General features: G+C 37.4%; 3 protein-coding genes and 1 long non-coding RNA gene across 10 annotated transcripts in view; 3 read left to right on the top strand and 1 right to left on the bottom strand.

Moving 5' to 3' along the window:
• ube2e1 (ubiquitin-conjugating enzyme E2E 1) overlaps nt 1–9,185 on the top strand; it is a 24,377-nt gene extending 15,192 nt beyond the window's left edge. For both annotated transcript variants that reach the window (XM_016250453.1, XM_016250452.1), the window contains exons 5-6: nt 3,931–4,078; nt 8,744–9,185. In XM_016250453.1, the coding sequence (XP_016105939.1) occupies nt 3,931–4,078; nt 8,744–8,841 (246 nt within the window). In that variant the 3' untranslated portion in view covers nt 8,842–9,185. The remainder of the gene's footprint in view (nt 1–3,930; nt 4,079–8,743) is intronic.
• Nucleotides 9,186–10,514: 1,329 nt separating this feature from the next.
• On the bottom strand, nt 10,515–15,037 carry LOC107565236 (NF-kappa-B inhibitor-interacting Ras-like protein 1). Its single transcript, XM_016250454.1, has 3 exons — nt 14,910–15,037; nt 12,992–13,190; nt 10,515–10,728 (listed from the first exon to the last, which is right to left on the bottom strand). The coding sequence occupies exons 1-3, from the start codon at nt 15,035–15,037 to the stop codon at nt 10,648–10,650; spliced, it is 408 nt and encodes a 135-aa protein (XP_016105940.1). The 3' UTR covers nt 10,515–10,647.
• A 955-nt stretch (nt 15,038–15,992) lies between these two features.
• LOC107565237 (uncharacterized) lies at nt 15,993–18,549 on the top strand. 6 transcript variants are annotated; one of them, XR_001606348.1, is made up of 2 exons: nt 15,993–16,017; nt 18,382–18,549. It is a non-coding gene; the product is annotated as an uncharacterized lncRNA (long non-coding RNA). The 6 variants fall into 6 exon arrangements; XR_001606343.1 differs by having other exon boundaries at nt 15,997–16,033; XR_001606344.1 differs by lacking the exon at nt 15,993–16,017 and adding an exon at nt 17,300–17,370.
• A 4,936-nt stretch (nt 18,550–23,485) lies between these two features.
• LOC107565234 (nuclear receptor subfamily 1 group D member 2-like) overlaps nt 23,486–27,851 on the top strand; it is an 11,570-nt gene continuing 7,204 nt past the window's right edge. The window contains exons 1-3 of the mRNA XM_016250449.1: nt 23,486–23,777; nt 26,002–26,090; nt 26,613–26,757. Of these exons, the coding sequence (XP_016105935.1) occupies nt 23,546–23,777; nt 26,002–26,090; nt 26,613–26,757 (466 nt within the window). The 5' untranslated portion in view covers nt 23,486–23,545. The remainder of the gene's footprint in view (nt 23,778–26,001; nt 26,091–26,612; nt 26,758–27,851) is intronic.

Below are 27,851 nucleotides of genomic sequence, written 5' to 3'. Positions count from 1 at the left end.
TGTTTCTGATTAAATAAAGCAGTAATTGATACCATAAAATCATGAGTAGCCTATATTTTGATTTAAAGCTATAGCTTCCATAAAACAACACAAAAAAAAAACACGACACTTTAAATAATTGTACATATACTTGATTTATTATTGTGTAATATGGTATATTTTTTAAACAAATTATGAACTCTTTTGCTTTAGACCATTTACAAATGTTAAATCTTAAAATAAAATGTTAAGGTTACAACTGCATCTTTCTGGGGAAAAAAATGCAGCGATCGAATTTAGTTTATTTATTTTCAAATCTTCATTGTATTGTCATTATAAAATAACTTTGTTATTGTTTATTTAATTCTAACAAATAAGTTCTTGTTAAAAACTCACCAAATTGAAAAATAGTTTGCTTATTTCCGCACAGGAGAGACTTGGTGTTGTTTCCAAACAAAAGGAAATATATCGGCATCGGCCAAAATTAGTTGAAAAATATCGGCATATCGGCAAAAATCCAATATTGTGCATCCCTAGTTCATACAGTGCACCCAATGCCTCTGCACTTACTCATGATTTCTCTCAAGATGTGGACAGGAGAGCTGTCAGTCAATACATGGAAAACAAAGTAACTTGCATTACTTATTTGAAAAAGTAGCTCCGATATTTTCTTGTGAAGTAATACTTTACTAGTTACCTGAAAAAAGTAATCTGATTATGTAACTTGCGTTACCCCAACACTGCTTGTCTGACAGTATGGAGGGCAGTAACAGTCATTTGAGGACACAAATGCTTTCACCTGACTATTGTCTGCTGTGTAGTTCTTGTCATCCAGCAGCTTGCTTCCTCTGTGTGTTTGTGTATGTGGTTCAAGCCGAAGCGTTCAGAAATATTGCATTGACTCTCCACTCTGTCATACAGATCTGTGGATGATTTTGAGCCATTTCAGTCACATTAAGTCACATTTCATTTAGTCACATTTCATTCCCACATGTGGGAAGTTGTGGCCTAATGGTTAGAGAGTCGGACTCGTAACCCAAAGGTTGCGGGTTCGAGTCTCATACCGGCAGGGATTGTAGGTGGGGGGAGTGAATGTACAACGCTCCCCGTGCGCCGCAGCAAAAAATGGCTGCCCACTGATCCGGGTGTGTGTTCATGGTGTGTGTGTTCACTGCTGTGTGTGTGCACTTTGGATGGGATAAATGCAGAGCACTAATTCCGAGTATGGGTCACCATACTTGGCCACATGTCACTTCACTTCACTTAACTGGTTGGAGGTGTTACAGTAAGTGCTTTACTGAAAACAGCCTCAGTCTTATCACGGTGTGTATTTATTGTATCTTCTGCTGATGTAAATGACTTTTGTGGTGTCTGTTCTGAGTAAAAATGATCCTCTCTGTTTTTGTTGTCAGTGCGGGTCCTAAAGGAGACAACATCTACGAGTGGAGGTCCACTATCCTGGGTCCTCCAGGTTCAGTGTATGAGGGAGGAGTGTTCTTCCTGGACATCGCTTTCACTCCAGACTACCCCTTCAAGCCACCCAAGGTCAGAGCTCGCTCTCAGATAGTCACAGTTAGTGTGTGGGATGGACAGCCATATTCACTTATAAACTACCATTTAGGGTTAGGGATCTGTAAGATTTAATTTCATTTTTTTTTAATTAATACATTTATTAAGCAAGGAGGCATTAAATCGATCAAAAGTGACAGTGAGGACATTTAGAATGTTACGATTAAGATTCTATTTCAAACAAATGCTGTCCTTTTGAATGTTTAATTCATCTAAAATTACTGAAAATGTATTGTTTTCCACCTAAATATGAAGCAGCACAACTGTTTTTGACCTTGATGATAAGAAGTAATGTTTCTTAAGTAGCAAATCGGCATATTAGAATGATTTCTGAAGGATCATGAGTAATGATGCTGAAAATTCAGCTTTGATCACAGCAAGAAATTACATTTTAACAGATATATTCACATAGAAAACAGCTGTTTTAAATTCTAATAATTATAATTTAACTTTTTCTGTAATGACTACGATATTGATACTTTCATTTTTGGTACTTGCAGATGCCAGTTATTGATACCTGTATTTTCATTGCTTTTGTCATTTTTTAAAAACGTTGGGTAAAGAAATCGAAAGAATATGAACGGCCTAATAGTTGGTCTAATTGGTAACACTTTAGTATAGGGACCAGTTCTCACTATTAACTAGTTACTTGTTAGCATGCCTATTAATAACATATTGGCTTTTTATTAGTACTTATAAAGCACATGTTCTGCATAACCATATTCTACATCCATAATCCTACCCAATACCTAAATTTAACAACTACCTTACTAGCTATTCATAAGCAGCAAATTAGAGCAGTTTGAGTTTATTTAATAGCGAGAATTGGACCTTAAAATAAAATGTGACCATCTAATTTGTTTAGCAAAGTTCTTTTCACACTTCATTATGCCTGGTAAAATGCACAAGCTTCTGTTACTTTCACTGTTCATTCTGTTGCTTAGTCATATGGTATCATTCAATTAATTTTACAGCACACAACACACAAGTTCAGTATAGGGCCGATACTGGTATTCCTAGTTATATACATATACTACATACCAGGTGTGGCACTCAGATTGCCCTGTTCATGCTACAGCAGACAGAAATATTTATAACTATTGTGACCGTTAACAATAATGAGTATAAAAGCTTCGTATCATGTCTTTTAAGAATTGAAGTATTATGAGATGGGTAGTTTTGACACTAAATGCCGATTGAATGAGCCCTGTTGAAAGCTGCTGTCAAATGCATATAAACACACCTAAACTACACATTCAGTATCTTTTGTCGTCTTGCGTAACTGTTTTACATTCCAGGACAGACTCATTATGAATATGTGGTTTAAAAAAAAAAAGGCTCTTTTTTTCACTTTCAAAATTTGGTTGTGACTCGTAATCTTTCAGATTTCAGATTAGATCGTTTTGATTATAAAATGGTTCAACCAACAAACAAATGAATTATAAAATAAAAAAACTATTGTGATTAGATGAGCTGAGGATTTTCAGTGTGATAATACACGGATCTCTGTGATAATGGACACAAGAGCTTCTTAAAGGGATAGTTCACCCAAAAATGAAAATTCTGTCATTGATTACTCGCCCTCATGTCGTTCTAAACCCGTAAGACCTTCGTTCATCTTCAGAACACAAATTAAGATATTTCTGCAGAAATCTGAGAGCTCTCTGACGCTCCCATAGACAGCAAGGATCCTTACACGATCAAGGCTCAGAAACGTAGCAAGGACATCGTTAAAATAATCCACGTGACATCAGGGGTTCAACCGTAATATTACGAAGCTACGAGAATACTTTTTGTGCGCAAAGAAAACAAAAATAATGACTTTATTCAACAATTCGTCTCATCCGCGTCACCATATAGCACCATTTTGGAGAGCATCACATACGTAAGCAACGTATGTACGCGGATACGTTAGTTTACGTTCGGATCAAAGCATAAACAACATAAACAGCGTGTGATGCAGCTGACACAGAACAGCATACACTGTTTACGTATGTGATACTCTCCTAAAATGTCGCTATATGGTGACGCGGAGGAGACGAATTGTTGAATAAAGTCATTATTTTAGTTTTCTTTGCGCAGAAAAAGTATTCTCGTAGCTTCGTAATATTACGGTTGAACCCCTGATGTCACGTGGATTATTTTAACGATGTCCTTGCTACGTTTCTGAGCCTTGATCGTGTAAGGATCCTTGCTGTCTACGGGAGGATCAGAGAGCTCAGATTTCTTCAGAAATATATTTAATTTGTTTCGAAGATGAACGAAGGTCTTACGGGTTTAGAACGACATGAGGGTGAGTAATCAATGACAGAATTTTCATTTTTGGGTGAACCATCCCTTTAAGATTCTCCTAACGACTCTTGCTGTGTTGTGGTGTGTCAGGTGACGTTTCGCACGAGAATCTACCACTGCAACATCAACAGTCAGGGTGTGATCTGTCTGGACATCCTGAAGGACAACTGGAGCCCGGCGCTCACCGTCTCCAAAGTGCTGCTGTCCATCTGCTCTCTCCTCACAGACTGTAACCCTGGTAAGACGCTGGTGTGATCGAGCCGGTCGAGGGCTGGAGCTCCAGTGTTTGTCAGTATGCTGGAGCTCCACCTGTTTGACCGAGACGACAGCAGAGCAGTTACAGGTGTGAGCATCGATACAGCCGCCTCATGCTCATGTATGAAACTGCGCACAAATCTCTCTGTTCATCTAGTGTCTGAGCAATTTGAATTCCTTATATGGCAAATGGTCGTAAAAAGGCGACGATTTTCTCGCAGGCTGAGCCCTGAATGCATGTACTTACTGTATTTTGCAGAAATATTTTGCTACGTTTATACTAGTGCATTTTGGTATTAAAGTCCCCCTATTATGGGCAATGAAAGGTTCATATTTTGGTTTTGGGAGTCCTCAACAACAGGTTGACATGCATGCAGGGTCAAAAAACACTTTCATTGTCTTATAATATGCATTTATTTTTACCTTACTTGCTCAATGACTCCCAAACGATTCGCTCAACAATTCATTTTTCCAAACTCCTCCTTTGCGTGACGCTAATCTGCGGTGATTGGTCCGATTGGTCTCATTTTCATTGCATCTCACCTGTAATGCCCGATAAAGCAGTGTTTGTGAGCGCAGTGCTGCTTTGTGTTCAGCGTTACCGGGGAAACCACTATTTTTGCTCAACGACTCCCAAACGATTCGCTCCACAATTCCTTTTTCCCAACTCCTCCTTTGCGTGACGCTAATCTGCGGTGATTGGTCCGATTGGTCTCATTTTCATTGCATCTCACCTGTAATGCCCGATAAAGCAGTGTTTGTGAGCGCAGTGCTGCTTTGTGTTCAGCGTTACCGGGGAAACCACTATTTCTACCGCTCCAGAATGGAACCTAGTGGCAAAGAATGAATTTGCATTTTATTTCAGGCCAACGCGAAAAGACCAACAAGTGGGCGAGCAATATGCCAATGTTTCATGTTGCTGTCAACATGAAACGGCTTGGGATTCGTTTTAAAAACGACTTGTTTCAATGATTCAGAGTCGACTCTTTCTTTTGAGAGACAATAACTTTATACACGGTGCACTTTCAGATTTAAAACTTTGCAGGATGTTTTCATTCACTTAGAGCTGTTACACACTGCATCAAAGGTCATTTTCAAAAATCCATATCAGGGGCACTTTAAAACACATAACTTTTGTTAGGGCTACGCCTATTGCTTACACTACTCCGGCATTTTCGACCCTCAAAAACTGAGACTTTTGGAAACGCTGCAGACACGTTTCAGTGTAAACAAACCAAAACAGAGACTTTTGGAAACGCTGGCAGGGCTGCCCACAATAGCTCTGTGTATCCTTGATGACCGTATAAACAATAGCATCATGCTCATTGTTGTAAGCATAGATATATATAGGTAGATGCCCCATTCTACCGCTCCAAGACACGTAGATGTGTCCGTAATCTAAATAATAGGGAATATACCCATACATATCCATGAATGGTCATGTGACGTGTTTTCGGTTGTGTAGTGTGGACGGAGATCGTTTCTGAAATGCAAGTGTAGACGAGGATAGTTTTAAAATGAAAACGCACTAGTGTAAACAAGGACTAAATATGTGTCGCACAAAATGGATGGAATACACCACATGACTTTTAAAATCTGAACAGATTTTAAAACACTGGCCAATATTAGGGCTGGGTGGAAAAAAAATATTGATTTCTCGTTTTTCTTTTATTTTTTATGAAATTATATTTATTCTTTGATCCCAAGAAACAATTAGTCTAGCCTGTTTTCAGTTAATTAACAGAACATTGTTGCACACATCCCATCCAATAAATCGCAATAAGCTTTGTGCTTTGTTACTTTTGATATGAAGCAAAATCTCAGATTTCAAATTCTGTCCGTTTTATTGCAATATTCAAAACAATAAATACCTCTTTGGCGCTTTAATACCGCTTTAATACAAACCGTTTCAGTGCAAAATAAACATGAATGAACATCTGAAGGCATTTAAAAGAGTACAACTTACTGAAATCGTATCCTGTTAATATAAATTAACAGCTTGTAAACAATGTCACGTAACGTCACATTTACCTCAGAAAAAAACATATTCGGTGACTATAAACTCATTAGTCAGCTAGAAAAATAAACTCTAGAGAGGAGAATTTGGCTAAATATATGCACCTTATAGCATATTCATTATTTGTACTGTTCTTCAATATTTAATTAGTTTGAATAAAAATATTTATCTTTCAAAAAACTAATATATATATATTTTACAGCATTAGTTGAGGTTTATTTTCCTAGAGAAAATTCGCCATGTACTGTACCGGATATATATCTAAAATAATCAATATTAAATCTGAATCGAATCACAAGCTTGTGAAGCAAAATCGAATTGAATAGTGAAATTTGTGTCACAGCCCTGCCCTAGCCATCATACACTTACTCATTTTGTAAATGGTCACAGAGGAAAAACTAGACATCATAAACGACTGAGGATCTCACACCACCAGACTTCGTTCCGGTCACCACAAACTCACGCAGAAACGAATTAAAACGGTATGTGTCCTAAAATTGGCTTAAAATATCAAACATGTTTGGTATCCTCCAACTGAATAGATTTATAGTCTGAAGCTAAAAAAATCTGAGTCGGCAACCATCATACATTATGCCATTGTCTTAATGAAATCTGTCGACTCTGACTTTCGGCTCAAAAATCTGAGCAAAAGTCACGTATTCCAGCCTCAAGTCACATCAATGTAAAAAATGTTTTTTTTTGTTAGTTCCCCTTACTCCACAACAAATGCTTTAAATGTAACCGTATTCTGAACAGAACAGGAATGAAAGATATTAGCATAAAACTAAGAAAGAAAGAAACCGCAAGCCTAAACCAATTTATTGAAAGTGAAAGTACTGAATTTGTGGGAGATGCGCTATCAAATGAAACTTGGGCTCACGTACCTCTCTGGTTTGGCACAGATCAACATTTTGCACGCTTTGCATGTCTCGCATGCTTGACTGTATTTGCATTTGTTACGTCCTGCATGAATCTAGGGGTATAAGCAGATGCAACAAAACAACAAATAATTTAAAGAGCGCTAGTCTGAGTCCTGCCACAGCACCACAAGCAACAAATTACCGTAAAGGTTTTCATTTGACAGCTCATGGAACAAATACAAAAGGTATATTAAAAATAAGAAAACCATTTAAAAGGGAAGCAATAGTTTCAGGAGAGGGCAAGGCCAAAATAACAAGCAAAACAATCTAACTAGATAATTTAAGCCTTTAACTAATCTAACAAAGAAAAGAAAAATAACAACAGGTTTGTATCCTAACTCCCGTCCTGGCCCCAAAACAGGAGAAAACAGGGTTCAACAAAAATGGCACCCACCTCCCTACCTACAACTTCCAAATAAACCAAATAGTAATAAACAAGTTTGTAAGCAACAGGCTGGGTGGGTTTTTTGCTTTTATGCTGGCTCACTCTTAACTGGTAAGCAGGTGCAGCTGGGGGCTAACAGCTACCTGCCTGACAGATTGAGTAGGAGGAGCCAAAGGGTTAACAGAGAAAGAAGCACAGCTTTTCTGATAAATCATAACAATAAAGACAGCGTCTCTAGACGTAACACATTATGCAGCATGAGAAAGAAATGCAACTTGTATTCTGGAAAATACATTTCATTCATTGCTGAAAGGGTTGCTTCAAATGCAATATATATTTCATATGGATATTCACCCAAAAGTGTTTTTGTGTTTATTATTGCAGTATTGTGTATTTAACTTATTTGCGTGCGCATGAATTAAAGTCAATGGAACACAAAGTAGCTGATGAAGCGAAGCGTGCAGTATATAGTGCGCTGTATAGCTGCTGCCTGTGAAGAGCATTTCAAATGAATTCAGTTCAGTCACTTGAGGTTCCTTTGTAGCGAGAGAACCTAAAGCCCAAAGTGCACTTCAGTTTTTATGCGTACAGTGTGCGACACAAACATTATCATGAACTGCCTGTTATTTTTTATTTTGTACTGTTCTCTGAAGTCCACTTATATATCCAGATTTTTACATCAAAAAACATCAATTTAGAAGTAATAAGTTATTTTCTGTCCTGTTTTTTGACCCCCCTCATCAGAACGCTCTGTAACCGGTGTTAACTAGTAGGTGTGTTCGACTTGACGCGGACCGACTGTGCAGACCGATCGGTGTATTACAGTACCACGCTTTCGAGTCGCTCTCGCGGATGATCGATCTGCGCCGCACCTCTTCTAGTCGAACACACCGGCTAGTGCTGCAGGCTTATTGGCTCACTGACACTGATGAGATTAACCCCTTAGGTGTCGAAATTTGGTACCGAACGACGAGACGTTTTTCGATACTCGATGGTATCGAGGCAATTCGGTCGGTGCCTAAAAAGTATCGAACTCTATACCCAGCCCAACTGTGGAGGCGGAGCTTATCCACACTATTACATCATAGAGTAGAACATTCCACAAGCTGTGGTTTTGGCCTTCAATACAAGTTGTTTTTAGACTAACAACAAAGTTTCGAGTTCTTAAACTTACAGGATGTTTTTATAGTGCAGTGACCTCTTATATGGCAAAAGATCAAGGGAATTTTGATTTCTCAGTTCATGACCCCTTTAACTTTGTGTGTGTTGACTGTAGATAGCAGCTGATTGTGTTTTTAACCTGGTGAATCGTGTCTTCTTCTGCAGCTGATCCTCTGGTAGGAAGCATCGCCACGCAGTACACAACCAACAGACCTGAGCACGACAGGATAGCCAAACAGTGGACCAAACGCTACGCCACATAATTCCTCCGGCCGCGGAGCGCCGCTGCCTGCCGAACGTCTGTGGGATGGGGAGGAGCTGTGGGAGGAAATGGGGATCCGTAGGGTAGAGATACAGGGTGGGTTTTATGATGGAATTTTTCTTTCCCTGCATTAATTTTTTGTTGTTGTGTTTGTTTCCCTTGGCTCAAGTAGCATCATGATTTGACAAAAATGGATCTTAATGTGCGTTTTCTTTGCCTTCCTGTTGTAAATTGGTTTTATTTGGAGCTTCCTCGTTCTTGTCAAATGAAGTCACAGCATGAGCCTATGGTAGGATTGTTCCATGTATGCATTTCCCCACCAATATTAAAGTTGACGTTGGTGTACAGAGTCGTGCCGTATGTTTCAGTGCAAGCATTCAGAGGGAAACACTGATGTTATATTTCTGGGAAAAGCCCGTCAGGAACATCTTAAGAAAATATATCAAGGACTTTTCTGCTTTGTGAAATCTCATTCTCATTACAGTAATGCAGATACAAAATTTAATTATGTATACATCACAGTAGTATTTGTCTTGCTGTTTACATTTATGCTGATTATAACAAGAATGAGGGTTCTTATTATGGTAAGGAGAGTTGCGCATTCATTGCCATGAAAATCATGATGCAGTGGTTCTGAAATGGGCTTTGTTTACTTAATGGAAAATATAAGTTGATTTCTTTTGATTTTGGAATGAAATATGACAAGATTTGTGAACAAAAATTCCAAACTGGTATTATGTTGACTAGGATGATGAATAGCTCACAACACAATGTGCATTAATCTGATTTTACAGAAGACTCTTGCCCAATATTACAGCATGTTGATATCAGCAAACGGAAATAAAAGTCAAAAACAGTCCATCCAGTCAATAAACGTTTATTTGGTTAAATCAGCCATTACATGGTGTAAACACAGTATGTCTTCATTTAAATATCTTTCGTATAAATTAGAACACGCTAATAAGACAAGGATTGCACAAATATCTGTTGATAGCTGCTGGAGTTCTCCTCTACTTACTGTAGCATCCATATAGTGTTCTCCTGTGGACTAGAGTTCAGTTGTGTTTAAAGCAACAGCCGACACAAACACGGCCTACAGGCTTCATCTCACTGACTTCACTGACATTATAGCTTTGGGTTTCTAACGCTTTGAGAAGAAATGGAAAGAACAGCTGATCTAAGATTATAGTTAGTTTTGGAAATAATGCCGGAAGACATCATCATACACACACTGTATGACTTTAACATAACAGTATTGCCGTGTTTTTATTAACTGGCACCTTAATGCACTTCATGCCAGTTCTTGACTGAAGTTCACATCTGAAGGACAGAAGAAGCACTTAAATGGTCCATTTTCTCTCTCTACTGTACCATTATATCATTTTGAATAAATGCAACTACTGATTCTCATGCCCAGGTCATCGGTCAAAATAAAGTATTTTAAAAAACAAATTATATTTGCATAAATAAATGAAGCCTATAATGTCAAAAGACATTTATATAACATTTCAAATTGTAAAATACAGTATTGTTATTGAATTAATGAGAACCATAATGATAGTTACAAAAACTATTGGTCTAATAAAAATCCTACCTGTCCAAAAAAAGGGGACAAAATTCTTCTTCTTCATTCTGGTGATTTGTCTTGACTAGTCATTCACTGCAGCCTGATGACAAAAAGAGAGTAATTCTCAGCTTCTGTGACTGACTATTATAGTGAGCTGAGCACAGTGAGTGTTGTGCATCATATGTTCAACCGTTTTCCCATCAGTGAGCACAAATGCAACCAAAGAAATGATTAGTGCATTTAAATAGATTTAGTCCTGGCCACGTCCTGATCCACCTGCCTCTGCTCGTGCAGGTCACACTTATTCCCCAGCACCATCACCTGCGCACACACACACACACACACACAGTGAGGACATCTGCTCACACCACACACCAGCAATCATCCGGAGCAGCATCATGTGTTACTTAAAAATAAAAACAAAATTATTATTATTGTAGAATCTTTGTAATTCTTAACGTTTTAAAAAAATAATCAGATGTATTTTCTTTTTTAATATTACATATCTATCTATATACAGTACTTGTCGAAAGTTTGGAAACATGATTTTTGAATGTTTTTAATGAAGTCTCTTATGCTCATAAGCCTGCAATTATTTGATCAGAAATACAGTAAAACAGCAATATTATGAAATAGCGATGCACGATATTGGATTTTTGCCGATATCCGATATTTTTCAACTCATTTTGGCCGAGAGCCGATACCGATCTATTTCCTTTTGTTTGGAAACAACACCAAAGTCTCTCCTGTGCAGAAATAATAAGCAAATTATTTTTAATTTTGGTTAGTTTTTATGACAGTACATTGAAGATTTGAAAATAACTATAAAAAAAACTATAGTCAATCAATGATTAGCCTTAACGTTTTATTTTAAGATTTAACATTTGTAAATAGTCTAAAGCAAAAGAGTTGTAAAAATTCTGACAATCTTACATATTACACACATGCACAACATATTACACATTAATGAATAAATCAGTATATATAAAACTATTTAATTTAAGTGACATGTTTGTGTTGTTGTTTTTTTGTTTTTTTGTTCATGTAAGCTATAGGTTCTGAACTTTAAATCAAAACATACTCATTATTTTATGGCATCAATTACTGCTTTATTTAATCAGAAACACAGTCTAAATATTATTTGGTGTATTTTACTTAAATTTTATTAGAAGTAGGCCAACAGCGCCCCCTACAGATTAAAATGCCTTACTGAGCGGCATTAGGACCCGGGGGAGGCTATTATACACCGAGCGTGTCATTCATTTACATTTAAAACCATTATCGGCCGATTCCTATATCGGTGCGATAATATCGTGCATCATTATTATGAAATATTACAATCTGAAATAACTTTTCTTTTTATTATCTTTCAAAAGTCATTCTAATATGCTGATTTGCTGCTTATTCATATTACTATTCATTTTAAAATAAAAAAAGTTAATGTTTTTGCTGCTTAATATTTTGTGTAAACATTTTTCTGTATTCTTTGATGAATAGAAAGTTCAAAAGAACAGGTTTTGAAATAAAATCTTTCGTAACATTTTAAATGTTTTCACTGTTTCTTTTGATCAATTGAGCATGTTTGCTGAATAAAAACATTAATTTATTTTAAAAAACAATTTTCAGCATCATTCCTCCAGTCTTCAGTGTCACATGATCCTTCAGAAATCATTCTAATATGCTGATTTGCTGCTCAAGAAACATTTATTATTATTTGTATTAATATTTAAATCAGTTGAGTACATTTTTTTCAGGATTATTTGATGAATAGAAAGTTCAGAAGATCAGCATTTATCTGAAATAAAAAGCTTTTGTAACATTATACACTAAACCATTCAAAAGCTTGGAGTCAGTATAATTTTTTTTTCTTTTGGGAAAGAAATAATAAAAATGAATACTTTCATTTAGCAAGGATGCTTTAAATTGATCAAAGGTGAGAATAAAGACAATGTTATAAGATATTTCTATTTCAGATAAATGCGGTTCTTCTGAACTTTCTATTCATCAAAGAAACCTGAAAAAATTCTACTCTGCTGTTTTCAACATAATAATAATATTAATAAATGTTTTTTGAGCAGCAAATCAGAATATTAGAATGATTTCTGAAGGATCATGTGACTGGAGTAGTGATGCTAAAGATTCAGCTTTGAAATCACAGGAATAAATTACATTTTGAAATATATTCAAATATAAATCCATTTAAAATATTTCAACATTTTACTGTTTTTGCTGTATTTTGGATCAAATAAATGCAGGCTCGGTGAGCAGAAGAGAATTTTTCAAAAACATAAAAAATCTTATATTTGTTGAGATAGTGAATTGGTGGGTTTTTGTTAAATGTGAGCCAAAATCATCACAATTAAAAGAACCAAAGACTTAAACTACTTCAGTCTGTGTGCATTGAATTTATTTAATACACAAGTTTCACAATTTGAGTTGAATTACTGAAATAAATGAACTTTTCCACGACATTCTAATTTATTGAGATGCACCTGTATATATAATTACAGGGTGAAATTTGGCATGTTATTGACAGATTTGTGGCTCTCAACTCAATGGGCTAATTTGAAATATTCTTTCATGCCTCTTCTTTGTCTCTGGACTTGTCTATCTCCTTCTTCAAGAGCTCGACTCTTCTGAAGGACTCCAGGCTGTCGACGCTGTAGACCAGCACGAATCCGTCCACCGCTGAGAAGAAGTGTTTGGGTAAATCCTGCCCCTCTCGCAGACCTCGAGTGTTGTAGAGGCGTAACTGCTCCCTCACGTCTCCACAGTATATGTCTCTGCACCTGACACCAGACAGACACTATTCATTCTTTTGTGAATGAAGCACATGCCAGGATGCTTTCTAATATGACTGCTTGATCCATACAATCTGGACAATTGAATAACTGATTCAAATGATCAGTCTTGATCTGTTACGTGCCAGTGTCAAGCAGAAATATTTATTTCACAGAAATTACATCTATATATTTTTTACACAAAAATAATAAACTATTACTAAAAATTCCACTGCAACCCATGCATATGTTGAAAAGGCATACAATGTATTAATGTACGCAGTCTATTAACTGACAAACAACCATTTATTATTAACAAATAAACAAATGAATATTCGGTATATTACAGTTTTATTCCTAATTGTAATGTTTGTGATATTTTATCAAAATGTGAGGTGATTAAATCATATGCATACAAACATAGAAATATTCTAATTAATGTATATTTAATAACATCTAATGATGAATAATGCAATAATAAAAAAAGAGGAGAGAGAAAACAGCATAAAGAATGAAGAACAGCAAATAAAGCCACAGTCTGTGAAAATCAATAAGCTAAATGCAGTGTAATTGTTAGAATACTCAGCAGCATTTCTATCTCTTTTGGCCTCATAAATAAAATGTTTTTTTTGTTTAGTTTTTTCTAATTAGACTGTATTTCATTATCTGTATTTTATCATGAGTATCTATTAGGGATGCACTATATTGGATTTCTGCCGATATCCGATATTTTTCAACTAATTTTGGCCGATAACCGATGCCGATATATTTCCTTTTGTTTGGAAACAACACCAAGTCTCTCCTGTGCGGAAATAAGCAAATTATTTTTCATTTTGGTGAGTTTTTAACAAGAACTTATTTGTTAGAATTAAATTAACAATAACGAAGTTATTTTACAATACAATGAAGATTTGAAAATAAATAAACTAAATTCAATCGCTGCATTTGTTTTCCAGAAAGATGCAGTTGTAACCTTAACATTTTATTTTAAGATTTAACATTTGTAAATGGTCTAAAGCAAAAGAGTTCATAATTTGTTTGAAAAATATAACATATTATGCATAAATGAATAAATCAGTATATATACAATTATTTCATTTAAGTGCCGTGTTTGTTGTTGTTGTTGTTGTTTTCTTGTAAGCTATAGCTTCTGACCTTTAATGATTGTATGGCATCAATTACTGCTTTATTTAATCAGAAACACAGTCTAAATATTATTTGTGTATATTGCTTTCCTTTTATTAGAAGTAGGCCAACAGCGCCCCCTACAGATTAAAACTCCTTACCGTTACACTGTCGCACACCGAACTTTCACAGATTACATGCAGCGATCCAAAACCGTGAATCCGATCACCATTCAGGCAAAACATTGCTTCAAGAACGAGCCACACTGCTGACGTGATCTAATCACTAGCACACCCTGAGCACATGTGAGTTAACATATTCATCTTATCTGCATAATTTTTCATATCGGGCTGATGCCGATATTTATATTTAAAGCCATTATCGGCCGATTCCGATATCGGTCCGATAATATCGTGCATCCCTAATATCTATAATGCTCACTGAGCCTGGTTCTGTCTGACAATATATAGAGAGTGCTAGTTATGTATGTTATGAGTTATATACACATAAATACATACAATAAATTCACACTTGCATCAAGTCTTGCATTATATCTCCTACATATAAATACATATCTATAATGTCACTTGGCACAACACCTGTGTCCTGTGAATGGCCTGATCACACATACCTACAGTGTGAGAGGCGTACAGTAACTGCTCCAGGACGGCTGTTTTCCCCACAGACGCCATCCCACAAACCACCACCTTACACCCCTTCCCCATAATCACTGCTGCCCTCAAACAAGCAAACAAACAACACGTCAAGTGGCCAGAGCCAACCAGACAGATATATTCAAAATTATATGTACAGCGGGGTTCAAAGGTGACTGAGACTACTCGTTAAAATAGAAAAAAATAATGTAAAACCAAACATTCATTGCATATATTATATTAATAATTACAGAAATTGACAAAAGCTGATGCACATGCTCTCCAGGAAGATACAGAGCATCTTCAAAGGTGCATATCGCACCTACTGTGATGGAGTGTGAAAAGAATGAACAAACCCTCCTATATCCTATTATATAACCCACTATTCTTAATAAACCTCATGACTGCATCTATCTGTTTTCCTGAATTTGGACCGTCACTTAATAAGCTGCAGATGAATCTCAATACAAGACTTTCACTTGGTCACTTCTTCTTCTCCCTCTCGGAGTCGGATAAGAGAAGGGCCAAAGCATATGATTTAGTCTGAAGTTTAAGAAGAAATATGTTGAAACGCAGTGTATGTAGTTGGTTAAATACATTTGATGGTTTAAAGGGATAGTGCACCCAAAAATGACAATTCTGTCATTACTTATTCACCCCCGTGTCGTTCCAAACCCGTATAAGTTGCTTTCTTATGTTGAACACAAAAGAAGATATGTTGAAGATTGCTGGTAATCACACAGTTGGTGGTTGCCATTGACTTCCATCGTATTTTTTGTTCCTACTACCACCGACTGTGTGATTACCAGCAATCTTCAACAGATCTTCTTTTGTGTTCAACATAAGAAAGCAGCTCAGACGGGTTTGGAACGACACAGGGGTGAATAAATGATGACAGACTTGTCATTTTTGGGTGAACTATCCCTTTAAGTTAAAATCACATTCGTAGTTACAGACTACGTTTCCCAGAAGTCTTTAACAACCGGAACCGGAAATTCGACGGTAGGAACGGCCTCATAAAGCATTATGGGGAAGTGATCTCTCTCTTTCCGGTTGGTACTCCATCAAGTAAGCGAGGCTTTCTCAGTTTTCTGACTAGAATCCATCAGGAATCTTAGCGCGTGTAAAGTCATCCGAGGCACACGAGCGGGGTGTTTAGTGCGCAGCGTCTCAGCTTTACTCTCCCTCCGGTATTTCCGCCGTAACGGTGTTGTTCGGGCACTTTAAAGCGGAATTGTGAAGCGTAGTGTTGCTAATGTCACGCCGGAGTCTGCACGGTTCTGTCAAACCTGAACGACACCTCATTAATTATCAAAAGTCATGTTCGGGAATTACATGTGTTAAGCTTGTTTAAATCATCGTCCGTGGCTCGCGCGTTGAATTGTTTAGCTGTGTCTGTATAGTCCCCGTGTCCTAGCTACATAACACACCGCTACTGGGCGCACAGTGTTAGCACTTAGCACAGTGTTAGCACCTAGCACAGCCGTGTTGTGTCTAGATATCAGATAATATACTCATAATAATCTCGCATTCATACACGCGTGCTGGCCAGAGCCGGGTCTGTGGCCGGCCGTCAAGCTACACGGACAGCCAGTTCAAGCGAGACTATCTGTCCGTTTAAGACGAAGTGCAGAACTGGTTTAAGTTTAGCCTGCCTTAATTCATTCAAATCAGTTTTGTGATTTGTAGTATTAATAAAGATGTAGAAGTTCCATAAATTACAATAACCTATTTATCACTACATCCCTACAACTTTATCTTCTGTTCTATTCATATTCTATTGTATCTTTTTTGTGTGTGGTTTATTCACATGCTATTTTATTGTCTGTGTCTCTGCTGGAAGCTTGAGACACTAAAACAAGTTCCTTGTATGTGCAAACATGCTTGGCAATAAAGCGCTTTCTGAGAAGTCTGCACACGTGCGGTTAAAAAGAGTAAAATGCAGTGTATAATAGTTTTAGATGCAACTCAAGAAAGTGTCAGCGGTCAGAATGCATGTGGTGCATGGCTGGTCTATGCCTGTAGTTGTCTGGCGCTGCGCTCAAAGAAGATATGTTGAAGATTGCTGGTAATCACACAGTCGGTGGTAGTAGGAACAAAAAATACGATGGAAGTCAATGGCAACCACCAACTGTGTGATTACCAGCAATCTTCAACAGATCTTCTTTTGTGTTCAACATAAGAAAGCAGCTCAGACGGGTTTGGAACGACACAGGGGTGAATAAATGATGACAGACTTGTCATTTTTGGGTGAACTATCCCTTTAAGTTAAAATCACATTCGTAGTTACAGACTACGTTTCCCAGAAGTCTTTAACAACCGGAACCGGAAATTCGACGGTAGGAACGGCCTCATAAAGCATTATGGGGAAGTGATCTCTCTCTTTCCGGTTGGTACTCCATCAAGTAAGCGAGGCTTTCTCAGTTTTCTGACTAGAATCCATCAGGAATCTTAGCGCGTGTAAAGTCATCCGAGGCACACGAGCGGGGTGTTTAGTGCGCAGCGTCTCAGCTTTACTCTCCCTCCGGTATTTCCGCCGTAACGGTGTTGTTCGGGCACTTTAAAGCGGAATTGTGAAGCGTAGTGTTGCTAATGTCACGCCGGAGTCTGCACGGTTCTGTCAAACCTGAACGACACCTCATTAATTATCAAAAGTCATGTTCGGGAATTACATGTGTTAAGCTTGTTTAAATCATCGTCCGTGGCTCGAGCGTTGAATTGTTTAGCTGTGTCTGTATAGTCCCCGTGTCCTAGCTACATAACACACCGCTACTGGGCGCACAGTGTTAGCACTTAGCACAGTGTTAGCACCTAGCACAGCCGTGTTGTGTCTAGATATCAGATAATATACTCATAATAATCTCGCATTCATACACGCGTGCTGGCCAGAGCCGGGTCTGTGGCCGGCCGTCAAGCTACACGGACAGCCAGTTCAAGCGAGACTATCTGTCCGTTTAAGACGAAGTGCAGAACTGGTTTAAGTTTAGCCTGCCTTAATTCATTCAAATCAGTTTTGTGATTTGTAGTATTAATAAAGATGTAGAAGTTCCATAAATTACAATAACCTATTTATCACTACATCCCTACAACTTTATCTTCTGTTCTATTCATATTCTATTGTATCTTTTTTGTGTGTGGTTTATTCACATGCTATTTTATTGTCTGTGTCTCTGCTGGAAGCTTGAGACACTAAAACAAGTTCCTTGTATGTGCAAACATGCTTGGCAATAAAGCGCTTTCTGAGAAGTCTGCACACGTGCGGTTAAAAAGAGTAAAATGCAGTGTATAATAGTTTTAGATGCAACTCAAGAAAGTGTCAGCGGTCAGAATGCATGTGGTGCATGGCTGGTCTATGCCTGTAGTTGTCTGGCGCTGCGCTCTTGGTGTGGGTGCTGACCTGGTGTTTGCTGCTGCAGGTGAGGCATCATGGGAGCGTACAAGTACATGCAGGAGCTGTGGAGGAAGAAGCAGTCGGACGTGATGAGGTTTCTGCTGCGCGTGCGGTGCTGGCAGTACCGCCAGCTGTCGGGCCTCCACCGGGCCCCGAGGCCCACCAGACCCGATAAAGCCCGCCGGCTGGGATACAAGGCCAAGCAGGGTGAGTGACGAGCTGCTTCACTATTTGTATAATGCACTAGCTATGTTTCCATCCAAAGATGCAAATTAAACTTATGCACAACTGGAATATCGCATAAAAACTTTGCACGGTCTCCATCCGAGAACACAATCATCACTTCCTGATAAACTGGCAGTAAATATCACTAAGAAGACTGGTTTGTCAAGCTATCCCGTCCCGTTGTGCAAAGTCACATGACTTTTTAAGTTGGCTTAAGAAAGCCAACTTACTGAAATGCTGTTTAAACAACTACTTCTTCTTCTGAGACTGACATTTCTGACCGCTACTCCTACCAGAGCTTTAACTCTACAAACGTCAAACTCAGCCCAGCTCTTCAGACTGATCTGACTCGGGTTGCTTTATCTTTTCAGACTGATCGGACTTACGGTTTTCCTAAAAATGAAGATTGAAAATCATAAAAATCCCATAGACTTGCATTGATGGAATGTTCAGATGAGCCCAGACTGTTCAAACTCCAGCTGATAGACATTCAAATGTAAACACCCTGAAGCCTTTAGACTCCATTAATCTGCCATTCTATGTACTATTTCTAACCAATTTAGACTCATTTAAGCAGAGAGAATGGATGGGTTTTTAGTTTGCACTCTGTGGGTGTTTTCAGCTTAGGTTGACATGGTCTGGGTCAACTCTTCAATGCATCAGGGACGTGGATGTGCCTATGACCTGGAGAGATCGTGATTTCTGCACAGACAGGCATGCTTGGTAAACACTGCGCTCTTAAGACCGATTCGGCAAGCTAATGTTTAGTTCCACCTGTTGGGTAACATAATTGTAATTTACTAACTGGTCAAAGCTCAGAAAACAGAGGCGAGGCCTGCTGGACTGTGGTCACTGTGTTTTTATTCTTCAAGCAGCACACATGGGAAGTCTTGTAGCAATCAATATAGTTTGATGTTGAACAAATTATGTGTCTAGTAACTGGTCACTGAACCCAGGCAAAAAAACAAAAACAAAAGTTCACTTCCACAATGTATTTAAAGTGCTCTATATTCATGCACTAATTTTGAACTTAATATACTATAAAACAAAAAAAAGTCCCGCACACTGCCAATACTTGCAAAAGTATCAAAAACAATGACAACGTTTCGGTCTCATCCGCTTCATCAGCATTTTCTTTAGTTTTTTGTTATTTTTGGTCTTTTTCTCCTACGCTCTTTTCTATTGCAAGGGCTGTATCACCAGCAAAGATATGATACGTATCACGATACAGAGGCCACAATACGATACGTATCACGATACAGAGGCCATAAATGAGCCTGCAACATGGTAAACTGAAACCACTCGGAGTTTGATGAGCAAAAACAGAAGTTATTTTACAAGAATCATCAGGTTGCAACAAGACAATAGGCTAGCACTAAGGGGGAACTTTAATAGCCACATTTATAATAAAATTAACTCGAACCATACGCATCTATTATAGTATAACTGCTCAATTATTAATTATTTATTGATTTAATGATTAATGCATTATGAAAATATTTTACAAATTAAGTTTAACAATTTGAATCTAATTAATGACAGGGTGCTGCGATTAATCTAATTAATGGCAAACTACATTTGGCTGTGAAAATACCCCCAACTGATCATTTAAAGCTATTGTGTTATGTTTAGGCTACAAACATGGGCCTAACAAAGTATGGAACAAAAAAATCATTTGAGTAACATCTCAGTATTTTTGTTCATGCAATGAAAGTCACTAGTGACCAAAACGGCTTAGTTATTATAAACAGCATTCAAAATACCTTTTTTTTATTTTTATAAATGTTGTGCAAAAGTCATTCAGGTGAAGCAACATGAGGGCGAGTAAATTACAGAATTTATTTATTATTTTTTGGTGAACTCTCCCTTTGTTCCCTGTACTTTTTTTTTTAAATAAACGTAATGATACTCTAAAGAAGAAACTAAAATAACCAGCAGGTGGCGGTAAATGAATTGTGTTTAAAATATAGCACAATATTAACTTATTTACTGAACTGTTGTATAAAATCACATTTGCACTCGTGTGATATCACTTTTCATGTGATTATAAATGAGACAAACTCATACGGAGGCGTTTTTTTGCACCAATATCTTGAATTTTTAGGGCATAACTGCATGTATGTAGATGTTGCCCTACATATTCGTCAGCAGTCCACTGTATGAAATGTAAGATGACGCACAGGTCTGGGGGCGGGGCCAGTGCGTTATCTGCTTTAAAATATTTGAATCACGTTATTTTTTTAGAACTAATTAAGTTAATGCATTAAACTGACAGCCCTAAAATTAAATGAGGTCCCCCTGCACTGACTTTCTCCCATGTTGCCTCTCCATCCTAAACGTGCATGTCCTCAAGACTTCAATATTTTGATTTTTTTGCACCCTCAGATTCCAGATATTCAAATAGTTGTATCTCGGCCAAATATTGTCCTATCCTAGCAAACCATACATCAATGGAAAGATTATTTATTCAGCTTTCAGATGATGTATAACCTCCTGAGACCCAGCTATGGAGTTTTTGCCTCCGTAGTGGACATTATATCTTAGTGAATTTCTCTGAGACCTCACATGTCACAGTTTTAAGTCTGGATGTCCTGTACAGAGCACATTCAGGGCTTTTCAGAGATACTAAATGATTGGATGTTTCACCGAGAACACTCCCTCTCCTTGGTTTTTAAAAATGGCTGACATTAATTTAGTGATAGAATTGTACATCCTTATGGAAATATGATCATATTTTGTAATTATAATTTAAATCTGATTAATTTTCAAATTGTCATAAATCAACATCTCAGGAAAATGTTATGGGGTTTCAAATCAAAATATGACTTCCTGTTATGAAACAGGACATCATTTCATACATGTCCACTGTAGAGGACACCAGGACTAAAAGCATGTGTATTATACATTTTGGGAGACAAAAGAATTGAATCGGGGAAAAAAAATTATATATCAATATTCTTATGAAATACTAGACATTATAATGAAAATCTGGCCAATTAATACTCCCATTATTACACTTCTTTTTTCAACATGCTGTCCCAACAGCACTTTAATATGCAAATTAGATAGTGTATAGATAACATTGTGCTTAATGGGAAAACCAGTTTATGGAATTTTTACACATTGCATAAAGCAAAATGTTATATCAAATCATTTTATATATTTTATAACATAGTTGAGAACCATCCTTAAACAAAGTTAGTTAAAAAAAAATCCTGAAACCTAAAAACTGATTGGTGATTTTAAAAACTTCCCATTGTTTTTGCCTTTTCATGTCTACTCGTCATTTTATTTTTAGAAAAACAGTCCTGGAGTCCTCTATAGAGGACATATCATAACTTATGAATAAAATATCATTTTTCAAAAATTTTATTTTACCATATTTTTCTTATGCTCTAAACAATGTAGTTACAAGAAAAAATACTAAATTCACAAAGCTTTTTATTTCTGGTTCTCATCTCAATTTTGAAAAATGTACCCTTATGACTGGTTTTGTGGTCCAGGGTCACATATATAAGAAAAAATATTATAATAATAACCTTGCTACACTGTGTTAGGCTAACCGAGACTTGCATAAACGTCTGCTAAATGTAAAAAAAAAAATATCCTAGTGTATTACATGTATATTCAGTATTAATTATTTTTATTTATTTTTGTGGATCACCCCAAAAGGCTACCAAAAGATTTATGCTACTTCATGCCTCATTAGAAGCGTAAATGTCTCTGACTTGGAAGCCTGGTAAGATCCGGCTGCTGTGCACTTATCTTTCAGTATGACCGTATAAGCGGTGAAGTCTTATGTTAATAAATGAACCGAAACGTTGGTTGCACGTGATGCTGTGAATGTGTACTGCGCGTCGAGGTGTGGCTTGGGCTGTTCTTGCGGTGTGTGCAGCGGGCTCGCCGCGCCAGGCGTGTGTATTGACTGCGGGCTAGGCTCCAGACTCACGTGCACCGCGCAGCCGAGCCATGTGCGTCTGTGTTTACGCGTCCTGTGCGTCCGCTCTGATTGGTCGAGGGAAGGCGTGACGGGCGTGTTGTGTAGTTTGCATGGCGGTGTGGACGCGTCTGCAGCTGCTGAAACACGTGATGCGGCCGAGTCTGACCCACTCTGGGCTTTTGCGCTCGCAACGCGACACGCGGGGGCGGGGCTAAGGCGAGCCAATCATCAGCTCAGCGGCGCGACGTTCCTCCGTTTCCTTTTATTTGTAGAGAGGAATGCATATTTAAACATTTAAAACTCAAATATTTGGACTGAATTGAAAAAGGATTTACTTTCACTTGGATTTTTATTTTTATGTATTGTTGATATTTTTAAATATTTTCTTTAAGACGTTCAGACTATGTTTGCTTTTATTATTCTAGGACAAAAATAGTTTTGGCATGATTATTGTTTAATTTTATATATATATATATATACATATATATGCACACACACACACACATATATATATATATATATACACACACACACACACACACACGTGTGTGTGTGTGTGTATATATATATATATATATATATATATATATATATATATATGGCATATTGTTCGAAAAAAAGCTGTTTGTTAGTTCTCAGTATTACATTAGAGTCGTATTGTTTGCTGGTAAGGGCTACACCCTGAAAGAGGTATTATGTAACGGTGTTACCTAACCATTGGGAGTAGGGCAGCAGAAATCAGGTCAACCCGTACAGACAGAGCACATACAGCCTGGTCCACTTTCTGACAATAAGACCGGCTGCTGCTTGAAATAAGACACGGGGGCAAAGAAAACCTTTGTAATTTCATCAGTAAATATCCACCTATATGGACTGCATTTACTGTTTATATATTTGTTTTCTATTATCAATGATAAACACAATTGTCAGCAGATGCATGAAAAAGCTGGAATCAACCATGTCTCATTCTCATATGCTTTAGAATTTATATCTGCATATTAGGATCCACCTGATTTGGAAAATAATGAGTTGCTCTTCTGTGTGTCATCCAGCAGGTGGAGTGATAGCTTACATTAGCTCCGCGAGCTCGGCCTCCAGTCCCGAGTCGTGCCACAGCGACTCCTCCAACAGCAGCTATCAGTTCTGCTCTCCGCCCCACGCAGGGCAGGGCCAGCAGGGCGAGACCCTCGCTGTGGCCCCTCAGTCCCGCCCACGGAAGACACGGTCGCCCTCCGCAGCCAAAAGTGGCATTACAAGTGAGAGACTGATCTGAGTCAAAATAAAGACATCTGTGGAGTGTTTCATTCTGCGACTGATCACCTACACATACGACACATCTTATGGAACTATTTGAATACATATTACTCGTTTTCACATATATGTTGTCATAATGTAAATTAGTATATAATTAGTATGTCGTATAATTTGTATTAGTATGTACACTACCAGTTTTTAACAGTAATATTTCTAATGTTTTTTTAAAGAATTCTATTCTGCTCACCAAGCTTGCATTTATTTGATCCAAAATACAGGAAAAGCAGTAATATTCTGAAATATTTTTACTATTTAAAATAACTGCTTTCTATGTGAATATATTGATCACAGCAATAAATTACATTTTACGAAGCTGAATTTTCAGCATCATTACTCCAGTCTTCAGTGTCACATGATCCTTCAGAAATCACTCTAATATTCCTGAGCAGCTAATTGCTGCTCAGGAAACATTTATTGTTATTATCAATATTTTCAACATTTCAGGGTTTGTACAGCCTTTTGAGAGAGAAATTCAAGCAATTTTCAATGACTTACAAGCATTTCACACAACTGTTGTCAACACTTTAAAGCTCCAAAATGATCCAATTTGAATGTTATTTTCAATGGGATGAACAAAATATACTGTGGTGAACAAACGCTTATGTAAAATAAAAAAAAAACATCAAATCACCATTATAACCTGTAGATGGCAGCAGAGGAGCACTTATTGGCTTACTCATTAATTTATACGCTTTCCTTTATATTTTGAAATGATCAAATAACGATTATAAAATCACTAGGCTATTATAAAATATCAAATCAACAAGAAGTCAGATTTTGACAGGTTTTGCTGTAAGAAAAATCACAAAATGCTTTGAAAACAAACTTTTCTTCAATTTGCGACTAATTCACACATAATCACTGAAGTTGTTGGTCATTTCCGTACAAGACTATAGAATAATAATGGTACATTTAATAAGAGTACAATATATACCTTTTCTACATAAAAATTAGATTTTGCACATGTTAATGTTGTTAATAAAATAAATATTGTAAGCTTCCCAACTCAAGCTTAGTGCTTTACAGTCAAATGTGTATAAACATACAATAAACAAGATATAAACATGTAATATTATTAGTAACTGCACTTATTAATACAAAACAATAGTATTTTTTTTTCCATATCCCTCTGAAATTAAAAGAATACTGCACGTTGTAATTTCTATGAGTTAAGTCTATTTATTATCAAAGCATTTGTCAGTAATACAGTTCAAATGGGGAAAGTATGTGAATGATTGCATTGCAGGCTGATTTAAGGTGTGCCTTAAAATTTTCTGCTTGTGCTCCTGAAAATTTTCAGTCGGGCTGCAGTGCTCCTAGTAAAAATAGTTAGTCTGGAGGCCCCGAGTAATGATGCTAAAAATTCAGCATTGAAAACACAGTTACTTATTAATACAAAACAATAGTATTTTTTTTTCCATATCCCTCTGAAATTAAAAGAATACTGCACGTTGTAATTTCTATGAGTTAAGTCTATTTATTATCAAAGCATTTGTCAGTAATACAGTTCAAATGGGGAAAGTATGTGAATGATTGCATTGCAGGCTGATTTAAGGTGTGCCCCTAAATTTTCTGCTTGTGCTCCTGAAAATTTTCAGTCGGGCTGCAGTGCTCCTAGTAAAAATAGTTAGTCTGGAGCCCCCGAGTAATGATGCTAAAAATTCAGCATTGAAAACACAGTTCAGTAAATTACATTTTAAAATATATTCAAATAGAAAACAGTTATTTTGAATAGTAAAAATATTTCTAAATGTTACTGCTTTTGCTGTACTTCATCAAATAAATAAATGCAGGCTCGTTGAGCAGAAGAGAATTATAAAAAGAAATTTAAAAAAGTAGTATATAAAATATGCTTTCTCATGTTTACCCTGATGTACATGTATTCACATCCCCTATTGTTTTTTTTAATAGAAATAATGCAGTTTGATATGTCAGGGAGTTCAAAATGGAACAGATTGTAGATTGGTCAGAATAATAAAAATAATGTGATGATGTTGATAGTAATGAGCCGAAGTTTTTGTTAACACTGCAAGATATTTGTCCATGTGTGCTTGATCATGTAGTAATGGTTTTCTAGCTGCTTGAGGAAACAGAAGGCAGCTGAGGAGAAAGCCGAACTGAGCGCAGAGCTTGTTCATCTGACCCTCTGTATTTCCGCTCCTGCAGAGATTAACGGGCTGGTGCTGCTATGTAAAGTGTGTGGAGATGTTGCGTCAGGATTTCACTATGGCGTTCACGCTTGTGAGGGATGCAAGGTGAGAAAACGTCAAGTGTTAGTGTGAGCCGGCAGCCACATTTCAGTATTTTGTTATAAGAATTAGAGGTTTCATTTTGTTATTTCTGACGTACAGAGAAGTAAGTCAAAAGCTCAGAAAGTGGTCTGAAAGTTTGTATTTTTCACTCTCATGTATGCTCGGGGTTTCTTTACTTCCCAGTGAAGGTCGTATTGCACTTTTATAGTGTCTGTTTCTGTGTTAAACTGTCACTGGTGTCACTGTTGTTGAATTAGATGGGGCCAGTGGCTGTCATGCCACATCTGGGTCACATCTACCTGTACATCGTCCTGAAGGGACATGTCACTTTGCTTTATTTATAACTAAAAAGCCTCCTAGCCAGCAGCCTGTTTAACTATCAGAGCAAAGCTCCATGACAGAAGGGTGTCTTGAGTCCTTGACACCTGCTCTCCATACCGACCCGAGGCTCGACACCTGTTACTCTCGGTGTGGGCTCTGTGACCCTGACACCGCTCTCTGTCTCTTTCACTTTTGCACCTGCAGGGTTTCTTCAGGAGGAGCATTCAGCAGAACATTCAGTATAAGAAGTGCCTTAAGAACGAAAGCTGTTCCATCACGCGCATCAACAGGAACCGATGCCAGCAGTGCCGCTTTAAGAAGTGTCTGCTCGTGGGCATGTCCAGAGACGGTGAGCTCCAGCTGGCATTGTGTCCCAGATCCAAAAAATAATAAATAAAGCCTGTTATCTTGCATGAACATTTGAGCCAGATACATGTATAAGATGATAGATAGATAGATAGATAGACGATAGACGGACAGAAGATGGATAGACAGACAGACAGACAGACGATAGACAGACAGACGACAGACAGATAGATGACAGACGACAGACAGACAGACAGAAGATGGATAGACAGACAGACGATAGACAGACAGACAGACGATAGACAGACAAACAGATCGCAGAGCTCCAGCTGGCGTTGTGTCCCAGATCCAAAAAATAATAAATAAAGCTTGTTATCTTGCATGAACATTTGAGCCAGATACATGTATAAGATGATAGATAGATAGATAGATAGATAGACAGACAGACAGAATATAGATAGACAGACAGGCGATAGATAGACAGACAGACAGACAGACAGAAGATAGATAGACAGACAATATACAGACAGACAGAGAGACAGACAGACAGAATATAGATAGACAGACAGGCGATAGATAGACAGACAGACAGACAGGCGATAGATAGACAGACAGACAGAATATAGATAGACAGACAGACAGACAGAATATAGATAGATAGATAGACAGACAGACAGACAGACAGAAGATAGATAGACAGACAATATACAGACAGACAGAGAGACAGACAGACAGAATATAGATAGACAGAATATAGATAGACATACAGAATATAGACAGACAGAATATAGATAGACAGACAGACAGACAGACAGAATATAGATAGAGAGAATATAGACAGACAGACAGAAGAGAGACAGATGATACAGACAGAAGATAGATAGACAGACAGACAGACAGAGAGAAGATAGATAGACAGACAGACAGAATATAGACAGACAGACAGAAGATAGATAGAGAGAATATAGATAGACAGACAGAAGAGAGACAGACAGAAGATAGATAGACAGACAGACAGAAGAGAGACAGACAGACGATAGACAGACAGAAGATAGATAGATAGACAGACAGACAGAAGAGAGACAGACAGACAGACAGACAGATGATAGACAGACAGAAGATAGATAGGCAGACAGA

This window comes from Sinocyclocheilus grahami, unplaced genomic scaffold (genome assembly GCF_001515645.1).
Source record: "Sinocyclocheilus grahami isolate Dianchi unplaced genomic scaffold, SAMN03320097.WGS_v1.1 scaffold990.1, whole genome shotgun sequence".
In the NCBI taxonomy this organism is placed as follows: Eukaryota; Metazoa; Chordata; class Actinopteri; order Cypriniformes; family Cyprinidae; genus Sinocyclocheilus; species Sinocyclocheilus grahami.
The sequence above is the reverse complement of the archived record's forward strand: the minus strand, read 5'-3'. Positions and strand labels throughout refer to the sequence as shown.